At 56.2% G+C, this 19,830-nt stretch overlaps 1 protein-coding gene across 1 annotated transcript; it reads right to left on the bottom strand.

Moving 5' to 3' along the window:
* Window positions 1-601: 601 nt before the first annotated feature.
* Window positions 602-17,950, bottom strand: ALKBH5 (alkB homolog 5, RNA demethylase). The gene is made up of 4 exons (XM_043472772.1): window positions 17,177-17,950; window positions 9,765-9,845; window positions 2,992-3,147; window positions 602-2,247 (listed from the first exon to the last, which is right to left on the bottom strand). Exons 1-4 carry the CDS (start codon window positions 17,944-17,946, stop codon window positions 2,070-2,072), a joined length of 1,185 nt encoding a protein of 394 aa, XP_043328707.1. The 5' UTR covers window positions 17,947-17,950; the 3' UTR covers window positions 602-2,069.
* Between the last annotated feature and the right edge of the window lie 1,880 nt (window positions 17,951-19,830).

Raw genomic sequence — 19,830 nt, 5'->3', positions numbered from 1 at the left:
TTTTCACAGCAAGAATTCAGCCAAGCAGAGTGACTCTGGGCACTGGGAGTGAGTGAGGGAGACTAGACCAAAGCCCTGGCCAGAACCTGGAAACCAGGTCCAGGATCTGAAGGGACTAGAAGTCCCTGGGCCCCAGCATCTGCATCCTCAGCTCTACACGCTCACCCTGAAAGCAGGGGCTTGAAGGGCTGTGCTCACCATGGGGCCACAGTGAGCGCTCAAAACTACTAGTGCGTTTGCTACAAAGGCCAGGCTCTCCCTGCCTGTGCTCATGCTATTCCTCCTCCACTGGCCTGCAGTCTCTCTGATCACTCCAAAAGACAGGCATCTGCATCTCAGCAGTGCAGGATGCTGGCTCCTGTGGGCCCATGGTGCCCACGACAGGCATCTGGACACATGGGTTACCAAGTCCATCCTCACTGCAATTCGAGAAAGACAGTGGGTGAGCCGGTCCTCAGCCCTGGGTCAGCAACTGCTCACCTCCTCTGGAGCCCTGGTGGGCAAGGGACTCTGCCCTCCCACCCACTTCAGGGTTTCAGGGCAGAACAAAGGGATTAAAGAAGAAAGGCAAATCCTCTCTTACAACAGCATCAGACAACTGTTTCAAAATATATTAGATTTGGTTTTTATTGTAGAGCACACATATCAGGGCAAAGTGCTGCACACACAACTACAAATCATTTTTGGGAAAAAAGCTGTAAAAAAAATAAAACTGCAACTGCTTTAGTTACGAAGTCCCAACTTGAGGAATCCACGCTGGCAAAGGAGTTCTGGCCCCAAAAGGGGCATCTTGATGGTGGCTGCCCAGCTCTCTGCAGCCTCCTCTTGGACCAGCCCCTGGATGGGGCAGCCTGGGGACTGGGAGGGGCTCTGCTCTCAGTGGGCCTGGGTCTTAGGCCTGCTGGCAAGGAGACATTCCTAAGGAACCGCAATCAGCAAAACCTTGAAGCCCTCAAAGATGAGTGGGTGGAAACTGCCAAAAACTTCACTTTTTTCCCCTTTTGTTATTATTTTTTAAAAGCCCCTTCCCCAGGTCTGATGCCCGAGGTGGAGGAGGCTCCCACTCCATCTGCAGGCCCAACCTCTGGCCCTGGATGCATGCTGCAGGAGGGCCCTTCCTACAGGGATGACACAGGGAGAAGGCCCATGCTGGTCGACGGATGAGAAAAGAAAAGGAAAGGAAAAAGCCAGGAGGCCAAAGGAAAAAAATGAAAACTCAGAACAAAAGAAAACAAAACCCTACCACACACCACAACAATTTTCCATACCCCAAATGCTAGACCTGGAAGGACACCAATCCCTCCAGCTAGAAACAACTCCTAAAACTGCCCAACATGGCAAGTCTATAACTATTCCGTACAGTCGCACGCATATGCTTGAAAGGAGCGACCAGCAAAGAGGTGGGCTCCCAGCAAGAGGTCAAGACCACTGCAGCCGGTTCCTTGGCAGCCAGGGACCCGTGGGCAGAGCAGGCCAGAGGGCGTGCAGGAAGCCCGAGGTTTCAGCCAGTAACAGCTCTAGGGCAGCAGGGGCTGACACCGTCCAGGCTTTCTGCTCGTCATCCCCCCAACAGCTGCAGGAGGGCTATCCACCTGAGCTGCTGGGCCTGGAGAGCAGGTGAGCGGTGGGAAGGCAGCAGGCCCCTTGCAGAACCAGCAGGACCTCACCCCAGTGCAGACATAGGTGGGAGGAGAGGGAGGAGACTGAACTTCATTTACAACACTGAGAAGATTTACATTTAAAGCAAAACAAGAATTTTCTTAACCAAAACATTTCGCTGCTTTTAAATAACCCAGCATGACCCAGCCCTCCACACCTCTACTGGCCCCTCCAGTGTGCGCTTCTGTGCCTACAGATGCCAGCAGCCTTTCCATCCAGGAGGAAACCCAGAACAAGAAAACCAGGTCCTGGCCAATCCCATTCTTCAGCCTTAACAGGCAACAAACCAAGGAGAAAAAAATAGAATAAAAAAAAAAAAAAAAAGTGGGGGTGGGGGGAGGAAAAAACCCTCAGAACAGAACAGAAGGAGGGGCAGCTAGTGAGGGTCACGGAGTCCGGAGGCGCTGGCTTTAGTGCCGCCGCATCTTCACCTTGCGGGCGGGGCTGCCCGCCGCCTCCGAGCAGTCCTCCCCGGGCTCGTAGGACTTGCGCCGGTAGTTCTCGGAGCTGAAGCGGCCCCCCCGCCGGTGTGCGGGCAACAGCACAGACCGCCGGTTCTCCTCCTTGTCCATCTCCAGAATCCGAGGCCTGTGGGGAAGTGTGGGGGAAGCATTACCCAGCCACCCCAGCTGGCTGGTTCTCTGTGGGGGCGGCACTGGCAGAAGCACTGCCCCATGTCCTGGTCCCACGAGGTGCCGGTGCCCCCAAACCCGGTTTCTGAGACATTCCCCAATCACCCTGTGAGGTCTGCTGGGCTCTGAGTCTGTACCCCAGGACATTGCCAAGGTCGCCAGACACAAGGTGGCCTTCCTATCACAGTCTTGAGACCCTGCCTGGTCCTGCTGCCTCCCTGGCTTCTCAGTCCTTCTCAACGCCCACCCTCCCTCTCTGCTCACCAGCCCCACTACCTGAAGAGCTACCAAGCTCTTCCTGTCTTGGGATTTCAGCCTACATGACACCTTCTGACCAAATTGCCCTTCCCACATACCATCCCATCCTCCAGTCTCGGCGTGAACAGCTTCCTCAGAACCCTACTGGGAGGAAACCCTGCTCCGCAAACTTCCAAGTCCCTCACTTCCCCTCGAACTCCCAAAGAACCCACAGGAGCACCTCAGTGTGTCCTGAGCAAGGGGAGGCCTGCAGCACCCCCACAGGAAGGTAGTCAGGGCTTAGCTGAAAACACCATCAACTGCAGCAAAGCAGACAAAAGGCTCTGAAAAAGTGGGTGATGGCAGGCTCCGAACCACCTACCCGACCGCCCACCCATCTCACTCTGCAGTCAGGCGGTGGCACCGCTCTGCTGGCCTGCATTGAGGAACCACAGCTGAGTACCTGTGGGCAGCATCAGGGTCTGCCTTGCGGTGGGACCGCTTGGGTTTCAGAGCAGGGTCCCTGTTGTTTCCCGACAGACGATCTGAGGCATAGCTGGGTGGCAGCACAGAGCTGCTCAGGGACTTGGTTTCCAATCGGGGTGCATCTAATCTTGTCCTGCAAAGGAAACGCACGTGGGGTCACCCGCGGGCCTCTGGGGAGGGTATGGCCCCATCAGACCAACTCTGGCCAGGCTAGGTGAGGCCAGCACTCTTTGTTCTGTGCTCCAGTCTCCTCGTGGGTCAACTAGGGACTGGTCCGGCTGACTTGCAAAGACCCTGCTGCCCCAGGGGAAGGACCCCAAGGCTCTCTCAGCCGGACGGGGCGGCCCCACCTCACCCCCCTCAGACCTAGAGACCCTCTGGGGACATGAGCTGCACCTGCCAGAGGACTGAGGGCCCCACCAGTGGGCTCCACACTCCCAGACATGCCTACCCCTGCCTGGAGACCCGAAAGGAAGGTCCCCAGATCCAGCGTGTGGAAGGGCTGGAGGGGAACAGAGGCAGAGCCCAAGGAGGCCCAGGCCCACCTCCACATTCACGCTTGGCTCTGGTCCCACCACAGCCACCTGGTAGCCTTTGCTGGTTCCTGAACACTCTCCAAGCCAAGGCCAGAGGGCTTCTGAAGGCAAAGCCCCCACCGAGCACTGGAACACAGTGCCTAGCCAAGGACGCAGAAGAAAGGATGGAGAAGGTGGGTAGGGGGTAGCCTAGGACAGCGATCCGAGTTCTTTATGATGTCAGGCCAGGAGGAAGCTGGTGTGGGAAGCCTCCGAGAAGCCCGAGGTCTTTTGCGTGATCAGAGACAGCCAGCAAGTCAGGTGGCAAGAGAAGCCAGGGGCGCAGCTGGCAGGAGGCCCTGAAGGCACCTTTGCCATGGGCTGCTGGACACAAAAGACAACTGGGTCCTGAAGAAGAAGGTGCTGTGGCCAGGCAGGGCTCAAAGGACAGCCTCCTGAGAACACTGGGGGTTAGAGAGCAGACGGGAACGTGAGAGCTGCCTTGGGTTCTTGGAACAACTGTATCCAGTCCTCACAATAGACAGAAAAACTGGGTCAGTGAGGAAGGAAGTCATGTGTCCTAGAAGTCCTGAGAGAGCGCTAGTCTAGGTGAGACTCCAGGCCTGGCAAGTAGGAGCCACAGGGCTCCAAACCTGGGCTAGGGTAACTCTCTGGAGGCCAGCAGGGGACGCCTTTGCAGCAGGGCACCAGTATTCTGATATCATCAGACCCAAACTGGTGGAAAGGCAGGCAGGGCCCGTGTCCCTGTCCCTTTGCTCTGGCCTCTTAAATGGAGAAGCTAGAGGGGCCTGGCTGCACTGACTGGCCCACCAGTCTCAGCCTCCCCTCTGGGGACCCTCGGGAGACAGGACCTGGTAGCAAGAGAAAGATGCAGCCCTGAGGCTGCCCTCAGAGTCAAGCTAGGCACATCCCGCCCCTTCTGAGCAAAGGCTTCTCTCAGTTCTCAGGGTCCAGAGACTCAGGACAAGCCACCTCCTTCAAGGCCAGGGGCACTGGGAAGAAGTGGTGCTGGGCACCCCTGACCTGAGGGTGGGAACCAGAATCACCGCTAACTCTGAGACACGTGCCCCTACACTGCCGCGCTGGAGCTGGGAGCACACACGTGGGCAGGAAAGCCTGTGTGGGCAGGACTGAGGGCCCAGGACCACAGGGTAGTTTCGTCAGGTGAGCGCGGACGGCCAGAGAAGAGTCTGGCCCACACCTCTGGGGCTAGAAGGCACACCCAGCCACGCAGGCAGGGCGGGCGCTCACTGAGCCTGTGGGCCCCACCCTCCCTGAGCTGCTGTGACTACGGTGGCGGCCTGAACAGTGGGGGGCCTTCACCATGGGCCCACGACCACTGGGGCTGTGGGGAGATAGGTGGGACCAGCTGAGTGGACACCAATCAGGGCCACAGGCCAGCTCTGTCTCTCTCTAGCTGCCTGAGAGAAGAGAAAAGGGCAGCTTCCCACACCCGCACTCCACCACTGTCATCACATCAGCCCACGGGGAGGGGGTGATCAGAGGCGGCTCTACCAGGAGTCAGTCTCCCTACCCACTCTGGGGATCTATGAGCTTGGGGCCCTGAAGGGCTCCTGACACTCCCTAGGGGCTATGACAAATACATCTCACAACCGATGGAGGAACATCCACCAAGCTGCAGGAAGCCAGGCTAGAGCCAGACCCCCAGCTCAGAACCCACCAGCAGTGCACCTTCAGAGCCCACCCCCTTAAAGGGCAGCCAAGGTCAGGGCACAGGCCAGGGTCCAGTGGACAGAGCCACAAGCTTGGAGGCAGGAAGCCCGGTTCTAGCAGTCTGGTTTAGGGTCTGGTCTTCTCCAGTGGTAGCAGAAACAAAGACCCTCCTTAAAGATCTGAGTCAATGTCCAGGGGTCACAGCAAGGCACCCCAGGTACGTCAGGAGAGTTCCCAGGACAAAGCATAAATTGGGTGTAGGTACAGGGGAAGCCACAACCAAGGGAGTATGGCCAAACATTAATAGAATATGTTAACACATGACCTGAGAGGAAGGGAGAGGGCTGATTGTCCCAGGCACTGCCCTCAGATTGCGGAAGAATGCAAAATCAGAGACCCAGTGTGGACTCAGTCCACAGCTGCTATCCCTGGTGCCCCCTGAGGCCCAGGTGGGCTCTCCTCACTGTGGCAGAGCTGAGAGCAGTCCCTGGAGGCGGATCACCACTTCTTAGAGACGGGGAAGCAGCCTGCTCTTCAGGCCCCACTGCCAACCACCTGTGACTTCTGGCCCCACCCCCACCAAGCGCCCCTGTGCCACAAAGCCTGGCCTTTTCAAGGGAGCAAGGAGACTGGGGTAGCGAGGCAGGTGCGTCTGAGTACTCCTCATCTTCAAGTGCCCTGGCCGCTCTAAGCATCAGATTTAGTCCATGCCCTGTCCCTCCCCTAGCAGGACCACCAGCAGTCCTCAGACAGGTGCAGCAGCCTGCTGTGGTCAGGGGGCCAGAAGAATACCTAAGCAGTTCCCCAAAGAGAGAGGCAGCCCAAGCACATACATGGTCCTGGGCTTCCAGCAGACTGCCCCCCAGACCCAAGCCTACAGAACCACCAGGCCCTGAGGGCAGCTTCCTCCAGTCGTGCAGCCTGGCTACCACCACGCCACACCACACCAGTTTAAGCCAGAGGCCCAGGAGGCAGGGCTCCACAGAGCCCAGCCACACCACAGGGCCCAGATGATGGGCGCACAGGGATCCCCCAGCTGAAGCCCTGGTAAGGGCTTCCTGCCCCCCTCCCTCAAGACACAGGCCTCCCCGCACCTGGGCTCTCCCTCCTCCCGCTGCACCTGACTTGAGCACAGTGCCCTTACCACAACCCCAACCCATCAGTTGGGAGACCTGCACTGGGCAGGCCAGGAGACAGCAACATGCCAGGAGGCTGGGGGCACTGAGGGGCTGACCGACCCGCAGCTGCGACCTCACCCCACATCCTGGAGGACAGTCCCCTTGCCACTTAAAATACCCTCAGCTCCCAGTTCTCTACTGGTACAACAGAGGCAAGAAAGCCCTTCTGTATGTGAGGCTCGGGGCTCTCGACTCACAGCACCCACCCCAGGGTGGGGCTCAGGGTGCTCCACTGTGCAAACCACCGCCGGCCACAAGAGTCAGCACCAGGAAACCAGGGTCCAAGGCCGCACTCAGCTATTTACTGGTTGTGATCCCAACACATTACAACACTGAACTGCAGCCTGAGAACGCACTCAAGGAGGCTCCCCTAAGGTCAGTTCCGGCCTCCAGGCAAGAAACTACGACACCACGTCCTATGTGAAGACTCAGCATCACTCACCTGCAAAGGAGCTGTGTTTTGCTGAACCAGAAAGCACCTGGCCACCGCCTGCCCATCTCCCCCATGAGGCCTTTAGAAAGACTACCCTAGTGCTGACCGGCCTGAAGTGGTGACAGAGCCCCCAGGCCAACTCTCAGCAGCCTATGTGATCTTTATCCGAACCCAAGAGAAGGCAGGGCTGGTTCCCCCACCTACCTACAGGGAACAGGGTGGGGCTCAGAGCCCACCCGAGGGGGCCTCACTCAAGGACATCCACCAAGGCCACATCTGTGACCCCTGGCAGTGCCTAAGCCAGGATGCTCCCCTCTCCATCAGGTCACCAGCTTGTACTTTTCCACCTGGTGCTGCTCCTCACTGGCCAGAGCTGTCCTCCTCTGGACCACCTCAGTGCCAGGGCCCAGATGACCAGGGCTCTCCCAGTATCAAAATGGCTGACCTTTGAGTCCTGAAGGACAGCTAGAGTAACCAACTTTCAGTGTGTAGACACAGGTCATTTGGGTGGGGAGTGGGGTGGCTGTGGATCAGAAGGTGAACATGTTCGACGAGAAAGTATTCCCAACAGTGGTCACTGCTCCAAGAGCCTGGGACATCAGCTCACAGGCCATCCTTGGAGCAGCTCACAGGCCATCCTTGGAGCTGCGCGTCCTTTAATGGCAGTGAGGAGCAGACAACAGGGAAGACACCGAGAGGAGCTGACTCACTCGGCAGGTGACAGTGCGGCCCTGCCTCTTCTCTGCTCCCCAGGGTAGCTGCTTACAGCTGGGCATTGCACACCTCAGCAGCCCCGCACATCCACCACCCCTTTCCAAGGTCTGTGCTTCTGTCCTCCAGCCCAGTCCCTGGCTGGCTCCTGGGCCCACTCAGGTCAGAAGGTCAACCCACAACAGCCATTCTCCAAGGTCAGAACACTGGCAAGGGCTCAGCTGGTCAAAGAGTGCACATTCCTAGTCCACCAAGGAGCACACAACTTGGGCAGCCAGGTATGGGGGCCACCACACGAGGAAGGATGACTCGGACTCTGGCCATTTTCACCTGCACCTCCAGTGAAGATCTCCCTGGACAGGCTTATCATGTGGAGCTGGGAGGGACAACAGGAGGCATCATGTTGGTTCTACTCCCCTCCACCCCCGGTTCCCAGGCCAAACCTATCTCCAGCTGCTCTTGGAGGTCCCAGGCACATCTGACAAGAAATCACTGGGGAGGAAAGCCAGAGAGGAGCGACACTCAGCTGCCTCACTTTCAGGTCATGGATTCTGGAATATGCTGGGAACCACAGGAAACGCAAGCATAAAGACAGATGAAAAACTTTCTTCCGATGGATTCTGGGAATATCCTTATGCCAGAGGAGAGAGGCTGCCATGCTGGCCACTGTCTGGTGCTCCTCTTGGTGCCCAGTGCTCTGCCTGCACCACAGAACTGTCCACAACTCCATTCTACAGATGAGAGACTCAATGTTCTGATTTGGCAAAGTGGCAGAGCCATGCCAAAAAGACATCACCATCACAATACTCTGGAGTTCTGGACCCAAAGGGCCAAGACGGTGAAGTTATAAACTGAAGTCAGAAAGATGGTAGGCCAGAAAGTGAGAATGTACTTTAAAAAAGAAAGAGCTCCCAATGGCCAAAGCAGAAACAAGTTGAGCATAGAATAGATACCACAAGTCCATGCTGTCATCAGGAAACAGAACAACAAAGAAGTAAACAAAGGGAACAGAACAATCTCCCGCAGAAGATCCCAAATGGCCTTCAAGGAGGTGGCACTCACCCCCTACTCCTCAAGTGTGGGCCACCCATAGCAACGTCTTTGCTGAGAGGACAGCATGGACAGGGGGCAGCAGTGACTCTAGAGGCAGAAACCCGACAACGCCACCTTAGCCAGGCACTTGAGGTCAGTGTGGACAATGGAAGGCCCTGTGCCCGGGACGTAATGTGACAAGAAGGGCACTGCCCCTCTGTGGCCTCCTCACCAAACCCACAACTAGTGTGACCATGAGGCAACATTGCATACTCCCCAGCTGAGGGCCTTCTGCCATATACCTGGCCGGTCAGTGTTACCATGAATAAGGTCAGTGTTATTACGAGTAAGGCAAGTCTGAAAAGGTATCACAGCAGGCGTGACACAGAAGTGACATGACCACCAAATGTCCTTCTGGGACAGAAGAGGACGTGAGAAGGAACCGGGACATGTGAATAAAGGATGAACCTGAGTTAATCGTCCAGGTCATTACTAGTCTCCCGACCGTGATAAACGTGCCACACTGACGTGAGACATTACCAGGAGGGGATGGGGTGCGCTCTGCTGTCTGCATGGCTCTGTAAATCTAAATCTGTTCTAAAAAATAAGGCAAGTTATAGGACATTCTGTTCCAGCCTGGGTCTAGGCACTGGCCCCGCCCTGCTCATTGATTTCCACACAACCTGAGCAATCAGCCAGCCTCTCAAGACACCACCCTCCATCCAGGGACGATTGTCTTGAGCCAGTGTCTGCACGGCTCAGTCCAAGCACCGCTTGAGCACACACACACAAAAGTGCTGGAGATGCCAGGATTGGCCACGTTGGTCATTGCTTCCCTGACCCCCGGCCAAAGAGGAGGGACAGCCACAAGGCACGCACTTGCTGAACACACAGCCAGCCACTTACCTTCATCCCCACTCCTCACTCCCTGCTCCTCACAGAAGTGAAAACCCAGGCAACTTTACAGCAAGCTGCTGAGGCACACCTAAAAATATTCAGTGAGATGCACACGCAACAGATCGGAACAAGGAGGAAGGGAAAGGAAGAGGTGGGAGAGGCCGGGTCTGGAGGAATACTCCCAAACCCTGTCTCAAGATCCAGGTCAGAAACCCTGGGAGTGTGTGCTTTTGCTCAGCCCTCACACTGAAGGCTAATGAGAGAGGGAGCCAGACAACAGGGCACTCACTTCCTGAGGATGATGACCGCTCTGCGCTCCTTGATGTCCTGAGGCCGGATGCAGTGGGTGATTTCATCAGCAGCATATCCACTGAAAAGAAACAGCACATGAGCATGGATGGACAATCAAAGATCCCAGGGGTGAGGGGGCAGAAATAGGGTCCTGGTCTTAAGGCCACCCTCCGCCCCCTTACTTAAGAGGTCCAAAGATCTACATGGAAGGAAATAACGTGTTAAGTTTCATGATATTTCTACCCAGAAATCATTGAGGAAAACCTGGGATGAGGTAAAAGGTAGGTCTTGAAGCAGAAGCCCAGAAGAAAATCTCCTTGCACAAGCAAGAAGACCTTTCAAAGGGCCCCCAAGAGGGCACACCTTGAGTGGCTTTGGAGGCAGGCAGAGTGACTCAGGCTAGACCATGGGGAGAAGAACCACATCCCCTCCCCCCACCCTACCCCTGGGCTGGCAGAGGAGACCAAAACAGACGCTGACAGCACTGAGTCACCAGAGAGAACTACGGCAAAAAGAGAATTTGTCTACTTGGAAAAAAAGCTTTCCATAGCCTTCTTTTTAGGGGATCCAAAATCTTGATGACAGCTGTGTTTGGAATGTTTTAAGAATTCCCATCACACTCAAGTATCTATTTATTTTCATCAAGCTACATGATTTTTAAAAACTGCTCAGACCAGTGAGTGTGGGTAGATGGCTGTCCTCTTCACAGCTAATGTCTCTCCAACTTGGAACTCTAGAAGCAAACTTGGCTCCCTGAGCACATGCCCTCACTGGGGGCCTAGCAGCCAAAAGGCACCCCCACCCCGAGTTACCCAACTGAGCACAGGGAGCGCCACACCCAGAAAGACACCCAGCCCCAGGCCGCCTCCTCCTACTCAGGGGCCCCTGGCTGCCCCCCACCATCCTGTGTTCAGCAGCCAGTCAGCTCCTTCTCAGCTGTCAGAAACACAGCAGGCCTCTGAAGGACTTCTCAAAATGGCCAGGTTACCCCCACTTGGGCAAGAACTGGATGCAAGAGCAAATGAAGTCCAAGAAAGAACCACGCCTGATACGAAGATCTGATATGAAGCCATGTGGAAGGCAGAGGAAAGGACCCTTATGTTAGGAATTTTCCCCTCTGAGCTGCTCCTCAGCCAGTTTTTCAATTTTCTCTGTAAATAACAGTCCCACAAGAAACTACAGACAAGTATCCACAGTCAAATCAATCTGAAAACACTGATGAGTTTAAAAAAGCATTGGTACGTTAAAGGATCTGAGAATTACTACCGCAAAAAGAATCTGCTGACTTCGTCTAACTGAGCACTGACCAAAGAACATTCTCTCAAATAACACCTATTAATATCTGGAGGCCCAGAGAGAAATGCCACACAGGATGGAGAAGCTGAAGAGACCCAAGAAGAACCTGAGCTCTGTCACCTCAATTGAGCTGCATGCTGGGTTGAACCCTCAGTGCCTCCATGTGCAGGGACAGCAGTAGGTTCTCAGGTGCTGGTGTGGTTGTGTTCTGTGACTTATGACTCCTTAGTGGTGACTCATGATAAGATTTTAAAAAGAGGTCAGTGCCTCCTCTCATCCAGCAGAATTATGTCCTAGGTCTTCCTGGTTGGCACCCTGGAGAGGAGTAGTGGGAGGCCCACCAGCAAGATGACTGTGAGAATTCAGTTAGACAATGTGGGGTGCCTGGCGTCCACATTTACCAAACAGCTGACACAAGCCAGGGGCCCTGGACCACCTAGATCCAGACTCTGCCTGCAGCAGAGGCCTCCTGGGCCCACTCCCAGAGCTGGGAGCTCTAGACCTCATCCTGTACTCTCTTGTCACTCCACTTTGCGGAAGCACAGGTACAGTCTGTGAGACAGTCCCATGTAAATCCAGGACTTTCCCAAAAGCAATCCAAGGCACATCTCTATGGCCAAGATCTGCAGTACAGGCTGCAGACAACCTTCCTTGTGTTAACAGGAAGACTTAACCTGTGTTAACAGGTTAGTGTTACTAACCTGTCTGACTTGGCTATAGGAGCTGCCAAGGGCCCCGACTTCTCATTTTCAACAAGGAATTGCATTCCATAACACAGAAGCTGATCAAATTTTACCTGTCCCCACCTCCCAAAGGCTTCAGAAAGAAGAGCAAGCCAGGCCAGGTTCCTGCCACCCAGCCCAACCTCAGAACTACGACAGAGGTGGGACTGCACGGACTCCACCTCAACAGCTCACTAGCAGTGGTTTTTCAGAACTTCTGGCAGCTATGACACAACCTACTGACCCCTCCTCAGTATCAGGCTGCACTGGAAGTGGGAGGCTCATAGTCCTGATCTATGGAAGCTCTTCAGTCTGAATTTCAGCAGAGACCACGGAAGGTTATTTACTGCCAAGGAACCTATCTGCTACAAGAGAAACTGTTTGAAAGTCCCATTCCGCCAACTTGAAATTTAATATGCCCTGGGTCCAGTCCTACCCTTGGCATGAAGAAAAGTGCTGGCACCTCCCACCCTTTTGTTTTCACGGGGAAGGGAGAGGAGAAAGCACCTCGGGATGGTATGCGCCTGGACAGGGCCCCTCACGGCCCTCTCTACGCAGCAGTGACCAGTGCACCACCAGCACACAGAGCCAGAGCCTGGCTGCCACCCACCACGCTGCACCTTAGAGTGATTCTTCAAGAGCCTCTCCTCCCTTGGGAAGCTCTGCTCAACTCTCTAGGCTGGGTTTCCCCAAACCGCTCACCCAAATCTCTTGACTACTACTGTTCAGGCTGTGGCAACTGTCTTCCCTACAAGACAAAGCTCTGCAAAGGCCTTCCACATCTCTACATGCAGCAGATACTAAATGATATCTGTGTTGAGCTCAACGTTTCTATTGCTTTGGAGACTCAGAGACTGCGGTAAGTCAGTCCGTCCTCAGAGGATTAGGTGCAGGTCAAAGGAGGAGTCTGGAAGACTCTTTATAAGGGACTGTGCAGGACTGCATACCTCTCCTCAAGGGGACAGCCCTGCACACAGAATTATTAAGGCACAGTTCCAAGGAGGCTGCCATTCCCCATCTCCTATGTGTTTTGCCCAGGGCAGACAGAACCAGAGATGGAGGGACTGCCTGATGACAGCCTCCCTCCAATGGGGGCTAGCTGTTTTGGCAGTCCTCATGAACCTGCCTCACCTGTGAGAGGTCTAGAAGAAACCCCTGAGGCTTGGGGCGGGGGGAAGGGAGGGGCAGCAGGCCAGCCTCCTGGGCACAGGAGCAGAACTGTGAGCTCAGGTTCAAGTTATAACCACATGTGAACCCCCTAGAAGACACATAGCCAGTATGATGAAGCAGTCCTGGGGCTTTCTGAACCCAGAACGAAAGCAGTCAACCCGCTCCAAGTCCCAGTTCTGTATACATCAAGGTATAAATAGAACATAGCTGAGCACAGAAGCAGCTCATCTTCAGACACTCCACCAAAACCTCAAGCTTCAGTGGTGTGAAAGAGAGTCAATCTTCCATAACAGCTCTAGGATGTCAAGAGCCCTACAATGCAGAGGCAAACTAAGGGCCAGAGAGATTAAGCAATCTGCCCAAAGGCAAACAGCTAAAGTGGTGGCACTGGAACTCTAATCAAACTCGTTTCAGTGTCACCACTACACTGGTTTTTGCTTTTTGGGTGGAGCGTGGTGGGGAGGGAGAGGAAGAAAAGCCCATCTGTGTTTCCCAGTCTGTCTGGGGGGCCTCACTGACCTCAGCAAAGGATACAGGTGTTCCCACCACTCCCAGAGAAGTCTTCAAAGGTGAACCTCTGCCTCTGAGTAGCTAGCATCAGATCCCAGCAACGGCCACATACCAACTGCCCAGCTGAAAACGGCTCTCTAGAGTTTCCGCTAAGCTTCATGACTGAGACTGTCACCAGCCCGCCTGCTTCCTTCCCTTTGCTGCCCTCTGCCTTCTAGTCAAGCCTGGGACAACCAAAGCCAGCCAACACCCCTGGTCCAGAACTCCTCCTGAGAATAAACAGCCCTGACTTCCTCCTGAGGTCCCTCCCCCTCTCATGGAATCAGAAGACTCCACACAAGAGATGTGGCCCAGACCTATCTGCCCTACATTCCCGACTATTTTAAGCCAGAAAGCTAAATTTTGCTTTCAACCAGCTGAACAAAATCAGTCCTCTGCCCAGAACTGACAGGGTGCCCACTCCACCCAACATCAACTGTTATCTGGAGGTCACAGGCTGTGCTCACCGCAGCATGTCTTGTGGCTGGGCGACCCTGCCATCTCAGACAGGCCTGGGTCTTCCGGCATGTGGCCACCACAACCACAACCCAAGAAGCAGTGATTAAAAATAGCGCAAGTAAGCAATTAGCCTTGTAATTATTCCAGTTAATCCAAATGAAATCTGTCTTAATCTCTCATTTACTGTACAGAGAACAGGAGAAGGAATATGGGATAAACTGATACATAAAGAAGAGATAAAAGATATTTATTTCCCTAGAGAACCACATTAAGAGAGGACCTATTGAGGCCCAACATGGAAAGGTTACAAAAGCACTTCCAGAAGGGTCTGTGAGGCCTTGCTCTAAATGCCCACTTTTGGACACTGCTGAATCAATGTTTGCCACACACTGAAATCCATGCCGACTGCTGCTAAATAAAAAACTACTCCTGCCATGTTGCCTTGGACAGGTACACCCCCCCACTGCCATGAACAACACAATTCTGAGTCAGATGAGAGTGACAAAAACCCTCCGCATCTGTAGAGAACCACTGTCTTCACCAGCCCCTTCCTATGGGCAGCTCACAGCTCTGGGCTGGGATACACACTGGGAAGTGCATGCAAGCTCCCCTCCCACCAACCTGGGGAAGAGCCCAAGCAGGACTTGAAGAGTCACTACCAACAGGCAGGTGTTCACCCACCTGCACAGCAAGCAAGCTGAGAAAGCTAAGCGAGCAGGTGCTGGAGAACTTAAATTAGTGGGGGTGTCTAGAGCCCAAGAGTAGTGGCTCTCCACTGGGGAACATTCCACCCACGGGAGATATAGGGCAACACCTAGAGATGTTCTTCACTGTCACAGAAGGTGCTTCCGGCACCAGTAGACAGAAGGCAGGGATCCTGCTAAACATTCCACACAAGACAGCCCCCATCAACAGGTAATGAACCGGCCCAGATGCCAACAGCACTGCTGCTGAGAAGCTCGGACCTAGAGCTTCATCGAGGCAGCCGCACCAGAGCCCTCACCCTCAGGTCCAGGTTGGCTCTGAGGACTATAATGAGCGCCATCTGCCCCTAGTCAGCCTCAAGCCATAGCCCCTGACCTACAGCCACTTCCCAAGCGCTCCCTCCGCCCACACCTTCTCTGCCTGGCTTACTCGCAGTCACCTCCAAGTCACTGTTCAAGCTGCTGTTGACTTCCTCCTGAAAGCTTTCACCCTCCAGAGTGGATTCCTGCAGTTACCTTCCTAGGCTGTCACTAACCGTCTGTGGCCTCCCCTGGGCCAAGAGCGGTTTAAGGTTCTCCCACAAGAAGCAGGGGAACACTTGTCATCCTGTGTATGAAAGCACCCGGGTAAGGGCCCACCTAGTGCCGGGCCCTGTTGGAGACACTAAATCACCAGATTTAGTTCTAACAGGCCTTGGAAGTTGGCATCAACCCCACTTACAGGCGTAAAAGCCGGCTCAGAGAACGCCCACAAGATGCCAAAGCAAATGAGAGGACAGCTGGGTTCAAAGCCCTGGGGCAGCACTTTTCAGGACAGGGCTGAGCCTCCCACACTGACTCCTCAGCCAAGTCAGAACCCAGGAGGAAGGGACTGGGAAAGCCTCAGGACTGTATACTCTTCTAAGGAAAAGATGAAGAAAATTTTCCTGGTGATGCAATCCTGCTGCTGATCACTAACAGACCTGCACTTTAAGAACTTGAAACTTTTCTTCAATACAGGGAGTGCGTGTGTGGGAGGAAGGGAGACTCTCAAAAGTCACAAACTGCCTCTTATGCCCCCACATTTTACACATCAGACCACTGTGAGACCTTGAGCTGATAACCCAGAGATTCTGTGATTATGTGGGACACTAGTATACCATTAAGAGACCAAATGGCCCTTGAGTGAAACCCTTTTAGGACAGAGAGCCCTTCAGTGAAGTCAGACACCAAACTGCCTCACACAGCAGGCCACCTGGGAGAGTCTGCCCTGGAAATCCCATCCTACAGGGCTCCACTAAGACTTCAATCTGCAAGCACCACACAGAGAAGCTGAGGGTCCAGGGGACAAGTGGGCACCTGAGAGGTAAGTGGCCCTCTTATCTTTTGATGTACAATGGAGCCAAAGCACTGCTTCCGCTGCTACTAACTTTCCCATGGGAAGACCTTGGTATCACCCAGCTCTGCCGCCATTCCTAGAATGGGAAGCAGCCTCTGCTGCTCCCCTGAATGAACACAGAAGACTTGCCTTTAAGAGGACTCCAGCAACCCTGTTTCTACCCATGACCGTGGGCCTATGGCACTGACTGAACTTCAGAGGTAAAGCGGCTCACAACAAAACCACAGTGTGTCCTGATCCTGCACTAGAATCTGGTGGTCAACCAAGCCGCTGTGAATAGCTGCAATCTAGATCTCCTAAGAGGTTTTGGGGATTACTTAAGTACATTGCTAGATGTGCTTGTTTCAGAACCGGAAAGAGGCAGCTTTCAAATACATTTTCTGCTTCATAGAAACAGCAAAGGTGTTCCAGAAGGCAATCTCCTCCAGGGGACAGGGGAACTGAGGTAATTCTCAGCAGGATCCTGGACTGAAAACAGGCCAAGAGCCCAAGTTGTGCTGACACAACTACACAGCCCAACACCAGGTAAAAAGACAAGCTTTACTGTGTTTCATCTGGTCCTGATTACAGGCACCACATCTTACAAAGCAGCAGTGGGCTCTCCTGCAGCCAAACGGGGCTGCGTTTTAAGTCTGTTCTCCTGGCCCAACAACTGATGTGTTCAGCTCCAGGGCAGCCACTCCCCCTCCTGGGAATGGAGAGCACCATCAGTTAAATTCTCCTGGGGCCTTCCTCTGTGAGGATCTCCTCTGTTACAAATCCTCTGGTTAAGCAGACCAGAAACTGCAAGTTTGGGATGACTGTTAGGCAGTAATTCCAACTGATTTTCTTAAAAACACACACACTTGGAGCTGGAGACCCCAAATGGAAAAGTGACTTGTTCAAATCAAGAACGTTAAGAGACTCTTAAAATTAGCCTTCTGGAAAAATACCTTTAGACTAGTTCTCGGGTCAACTCCTCGACTCAACAAAGGTGCCCTGGAGATAGTTTTCTAGCTCCGCAGCTCTTACCGCCCGCATTTTATACGCAGGCCCCGTTTCCCCGCCTCCACCCCCGCCCCGCACACAAAAGCCGGGGTCAGAGACGGAAAGCTCAGGCTCCCGTGGCCGCCCCCTCTTCCCAGGCGGTTACCTGAGCACAGTCACGCTCCCCCTGCGCACCGGTAGGGAAAGCACGGGCTCCGACACCCGGATAGGCTTGAACTGGAACTTGCAGCCGAAGCAGAGCGCGGAGTCGCTGAAGAAGGACACGGACACGATGGGGCGCTCAAAGATGTGGATGGGGTCCACGTGGGACACGATGCAGCCGCCGGGCTGGTAGTCGTTGATGACGGCGCTGTTGACGAAGCCCTCGGGGATGACGCGGTGCTCCACCAGCTTCTGGATGACCAGCTGGTGCACCCACTCGGGGATCTCGTCCACGTCGCCGGGCGGGTAGAGGCGCTCCTGGCCGGGCCCGCGCTTCTGCAGCTGCGCGCCGTACGTGTAGCCCTCGCCGAAGAAGTACTTGTTGCGCAGCGGAGCCCGGTCCACAGTGTGCTCGTTGTACAGGCCCTTCTCTGCGCGGGACACCACCTCGTCGATGCGGGCCTCGATCTTGGCGCACTCGTCCTGGCTGAACAGGCGCATCTGACGGATGCCGCTCTTCACCTTGCGTGCCTCCTCCTCCTTCTGCAGCTGCTGCTCCTCGAAATCGCTGCGCTCGGGGTCCGAGTCCTCGGGGTACTTGCGCTTGGCCCCGGACGCCGTGTAGGGCTCGGCCGCGGCGGCGGCGGCGGCGGCAGCAGCCACGGCGGCGGCAGCGGCCGCCGCGGCCTCTCGGCTGCCCGCCTTGTAGTTGTCCCGGGACGTCATGGACTTGAGCTTCTCCCGCAGGTCCGTGTAGCCGCTGGCGGCCGCCATGGCCCGCGCCGCAGCTCTAGGGCCCTCCGCTGCGGGCGGGGCGGCCGGGCATGGCTCTGGGGGACGCGCCCGGGCCCCTGGCCGCAGGGGCCCTCAGCGCCAGGCCCGCGAGCGAGGCCGCGCGGCCCGGCTGGGGCGTCGAGGGGCGGCCTCAGGGGCTGCGGGTCATGCGGCGGCGGGGGCGACGGGGCTCCCTCCTCCTCCGCGTCCGGGGGGGCAGGAGCGCCGGCAGGGCCTCATGCCGCGCAGGGCGGCCGCGGAGGCTCGGCCCGACTCCCGGCCGGACCCTCAGACGCCCGGCCCGGCCCGCACTTTAAAGCGCTCCTCACGACGTCACGGCCGCCCGCCCGACGTCCGCCAGCGCCGCTCCTCAGCGGGCTGCTCCAAGCGCACGCGCAGTACAGCCGGCCACCGCGGCTCCGCGCGCACAGAGCATGCGCGTGCGTGCAGCCGGGTCAGCGGAGAAGTACGCGCACGCGCAGACGAAGACCGCTCGCCGTCCGCCGCCCCTCCCCCACCCACTGAAGGGGTCCGCGAGCGCCCCAAACAGCAGCCTGCCTCCTCGCCCCGCCACCCACGCGGCCGAAGGGCTCCCTCCACAGGAATGCGCTCACGCCACCAACGCTGTCGCCACGCTGCGTCACGGCATCATCCGAACGCCCAAAATCGCCTCAGCCCACAGCACGCAATCACCGGGGAACCGCCACAAGCAAGGCTCCCCGGGCACCGCCCCTTTGGCGCTTCCGATTCTGTCATTGGGCCACCCGCCACAGGCCGGGCGGGACCAGACGGCAGCTTCCGGAAGCCGGTTGGCGCGCGTGCCTGTCCATCCGACGGTCGCCTTGGCTACTGCGTCCGTCCCCCTAATTCGCCGCGGGCGGGATGTAAGGACCCCTAAAAGGATGACCGGGTGGCTAAATGAGTGCCTGAGTGGAGAAGCGACCGAAGTGAAGCCGTTTGCGCGCAAGGGAACTCTCAAGATTCCTGGGTCGAGAGCCCCGGCCGAGCGCCCTGTCCGATGGCTGCCGCCGCAGATGCCACCCCCCTCGCCCCCTCCCCGCGTGGACGTTGCCCGAGTCACGTCCAGGCGGCCGCGCGTGCGCGGCTCTCCTGGGCAGGGTGCCCTGGGGATGGCGGGGAGCCGGGACTGGAGCGCGGGCCTCGGACCCGGGAGTCGCCGCTCTACCGGGCGCCTAGCCCTTTGTTCAGACCCTCCAGGCCCCGCCTGACCCGCAGGCCTGCTCGCGTGGTCACGCTCCTGGGCCAGTCCCTCCCACCCGCGCCTTCATTGTGGTTTTTGGAGGCTTGGTTCACTCTTCTAGCAGCCTCCCCAGATTTTTCTCTTGAATGAAATGCATCTTGGGTTTCGTAGTCTCTCCTTTCTGACCATTGTGCGCCCTCCCCATTGTCCCTGCGCCCTCTCCACCCACCGTCCCCGGCTGGTCAGGGCCTGAGCTCAGGACCCTGCGACCCGGCAGGAGTGTTTTTGAACCATTACCTCCGGCTTAGGACCCCGACAAGCTCTGGAGGCGGGAGTGACATCAGTGCCCACACGTGCGGTGGGTGCGCGGATGAGATGCAGTCCCATATCCTGTCCGTTAAGCAGAGAGGACTACTGGCCTCCATTTTGGGCCTGTTTGCACGTCCTAAACTGAGGGCCTAACGGTCTCTGCTGGGAAGTGGGGCCTGTCGTGGGGTAACTTGGCAAGGCCAGGCCAGCAGGGCCAGTGGGATGGGAAGGCCTGGACACCTGGGACTGTGGCTCTAACCCCCTTGCGAGCAGCAGCAGGTGTAAGGGAGACAGGACAGGCACGGAGCCTGTAGGGAATGGCTCCTGCCCTTTTCTGACCCGAGCTGGTGGGCATTGCCTGTAATAGTGGCAAG

The sequence above is a fragment of the Cervus canadensis genome, chromosome 1 (assembly GCF_019320065.1).
Source record: "Cervus canadensis isolate Bull #8, Minnesota chromosome 1, ASM1932006v1, whole genome shotgun sequence".
Taxonomy (NCBI): domain Eukaryota; kingdom Metazoa; phylum Chordata; class Mammalia; order Artiodactyla; family Cervidae; genus Cervus; species Cervus canadensis.
Note: the sequence above shows the minus strand (reverse complement) of the source record. Positions and strands in the feature narration are given on the sequence as shown.

What these genes read in the sequence shown, in the direction of transcription:
- ALKBH5 (XM_043472772.1), bottom strand. Translation starts at nt 17,946, where the DNA reads ATGGCGGCCGCCAGCGGCTACACGGACCTGCGGGAGAAGCTCAAGTCC. An exon ending in GGGAGCGTGACTGTGCTCAG is followed by an intron (nt 9,846 to 17,176) that starts GTAACCGCCTGG and finishes GTTTCTTTTCAG; the next exon opens with TGGATATGCTGCTGATGAAA. An exon ending in GACCCTGATGCTGCCCACAG is followed by an intron (nt 2,248 to 2,991) that starts GTACTCAGCTGT and finishes ACTTCCCCACAG; the next exon opens with GCCTCGGATTCTGGAGATGG.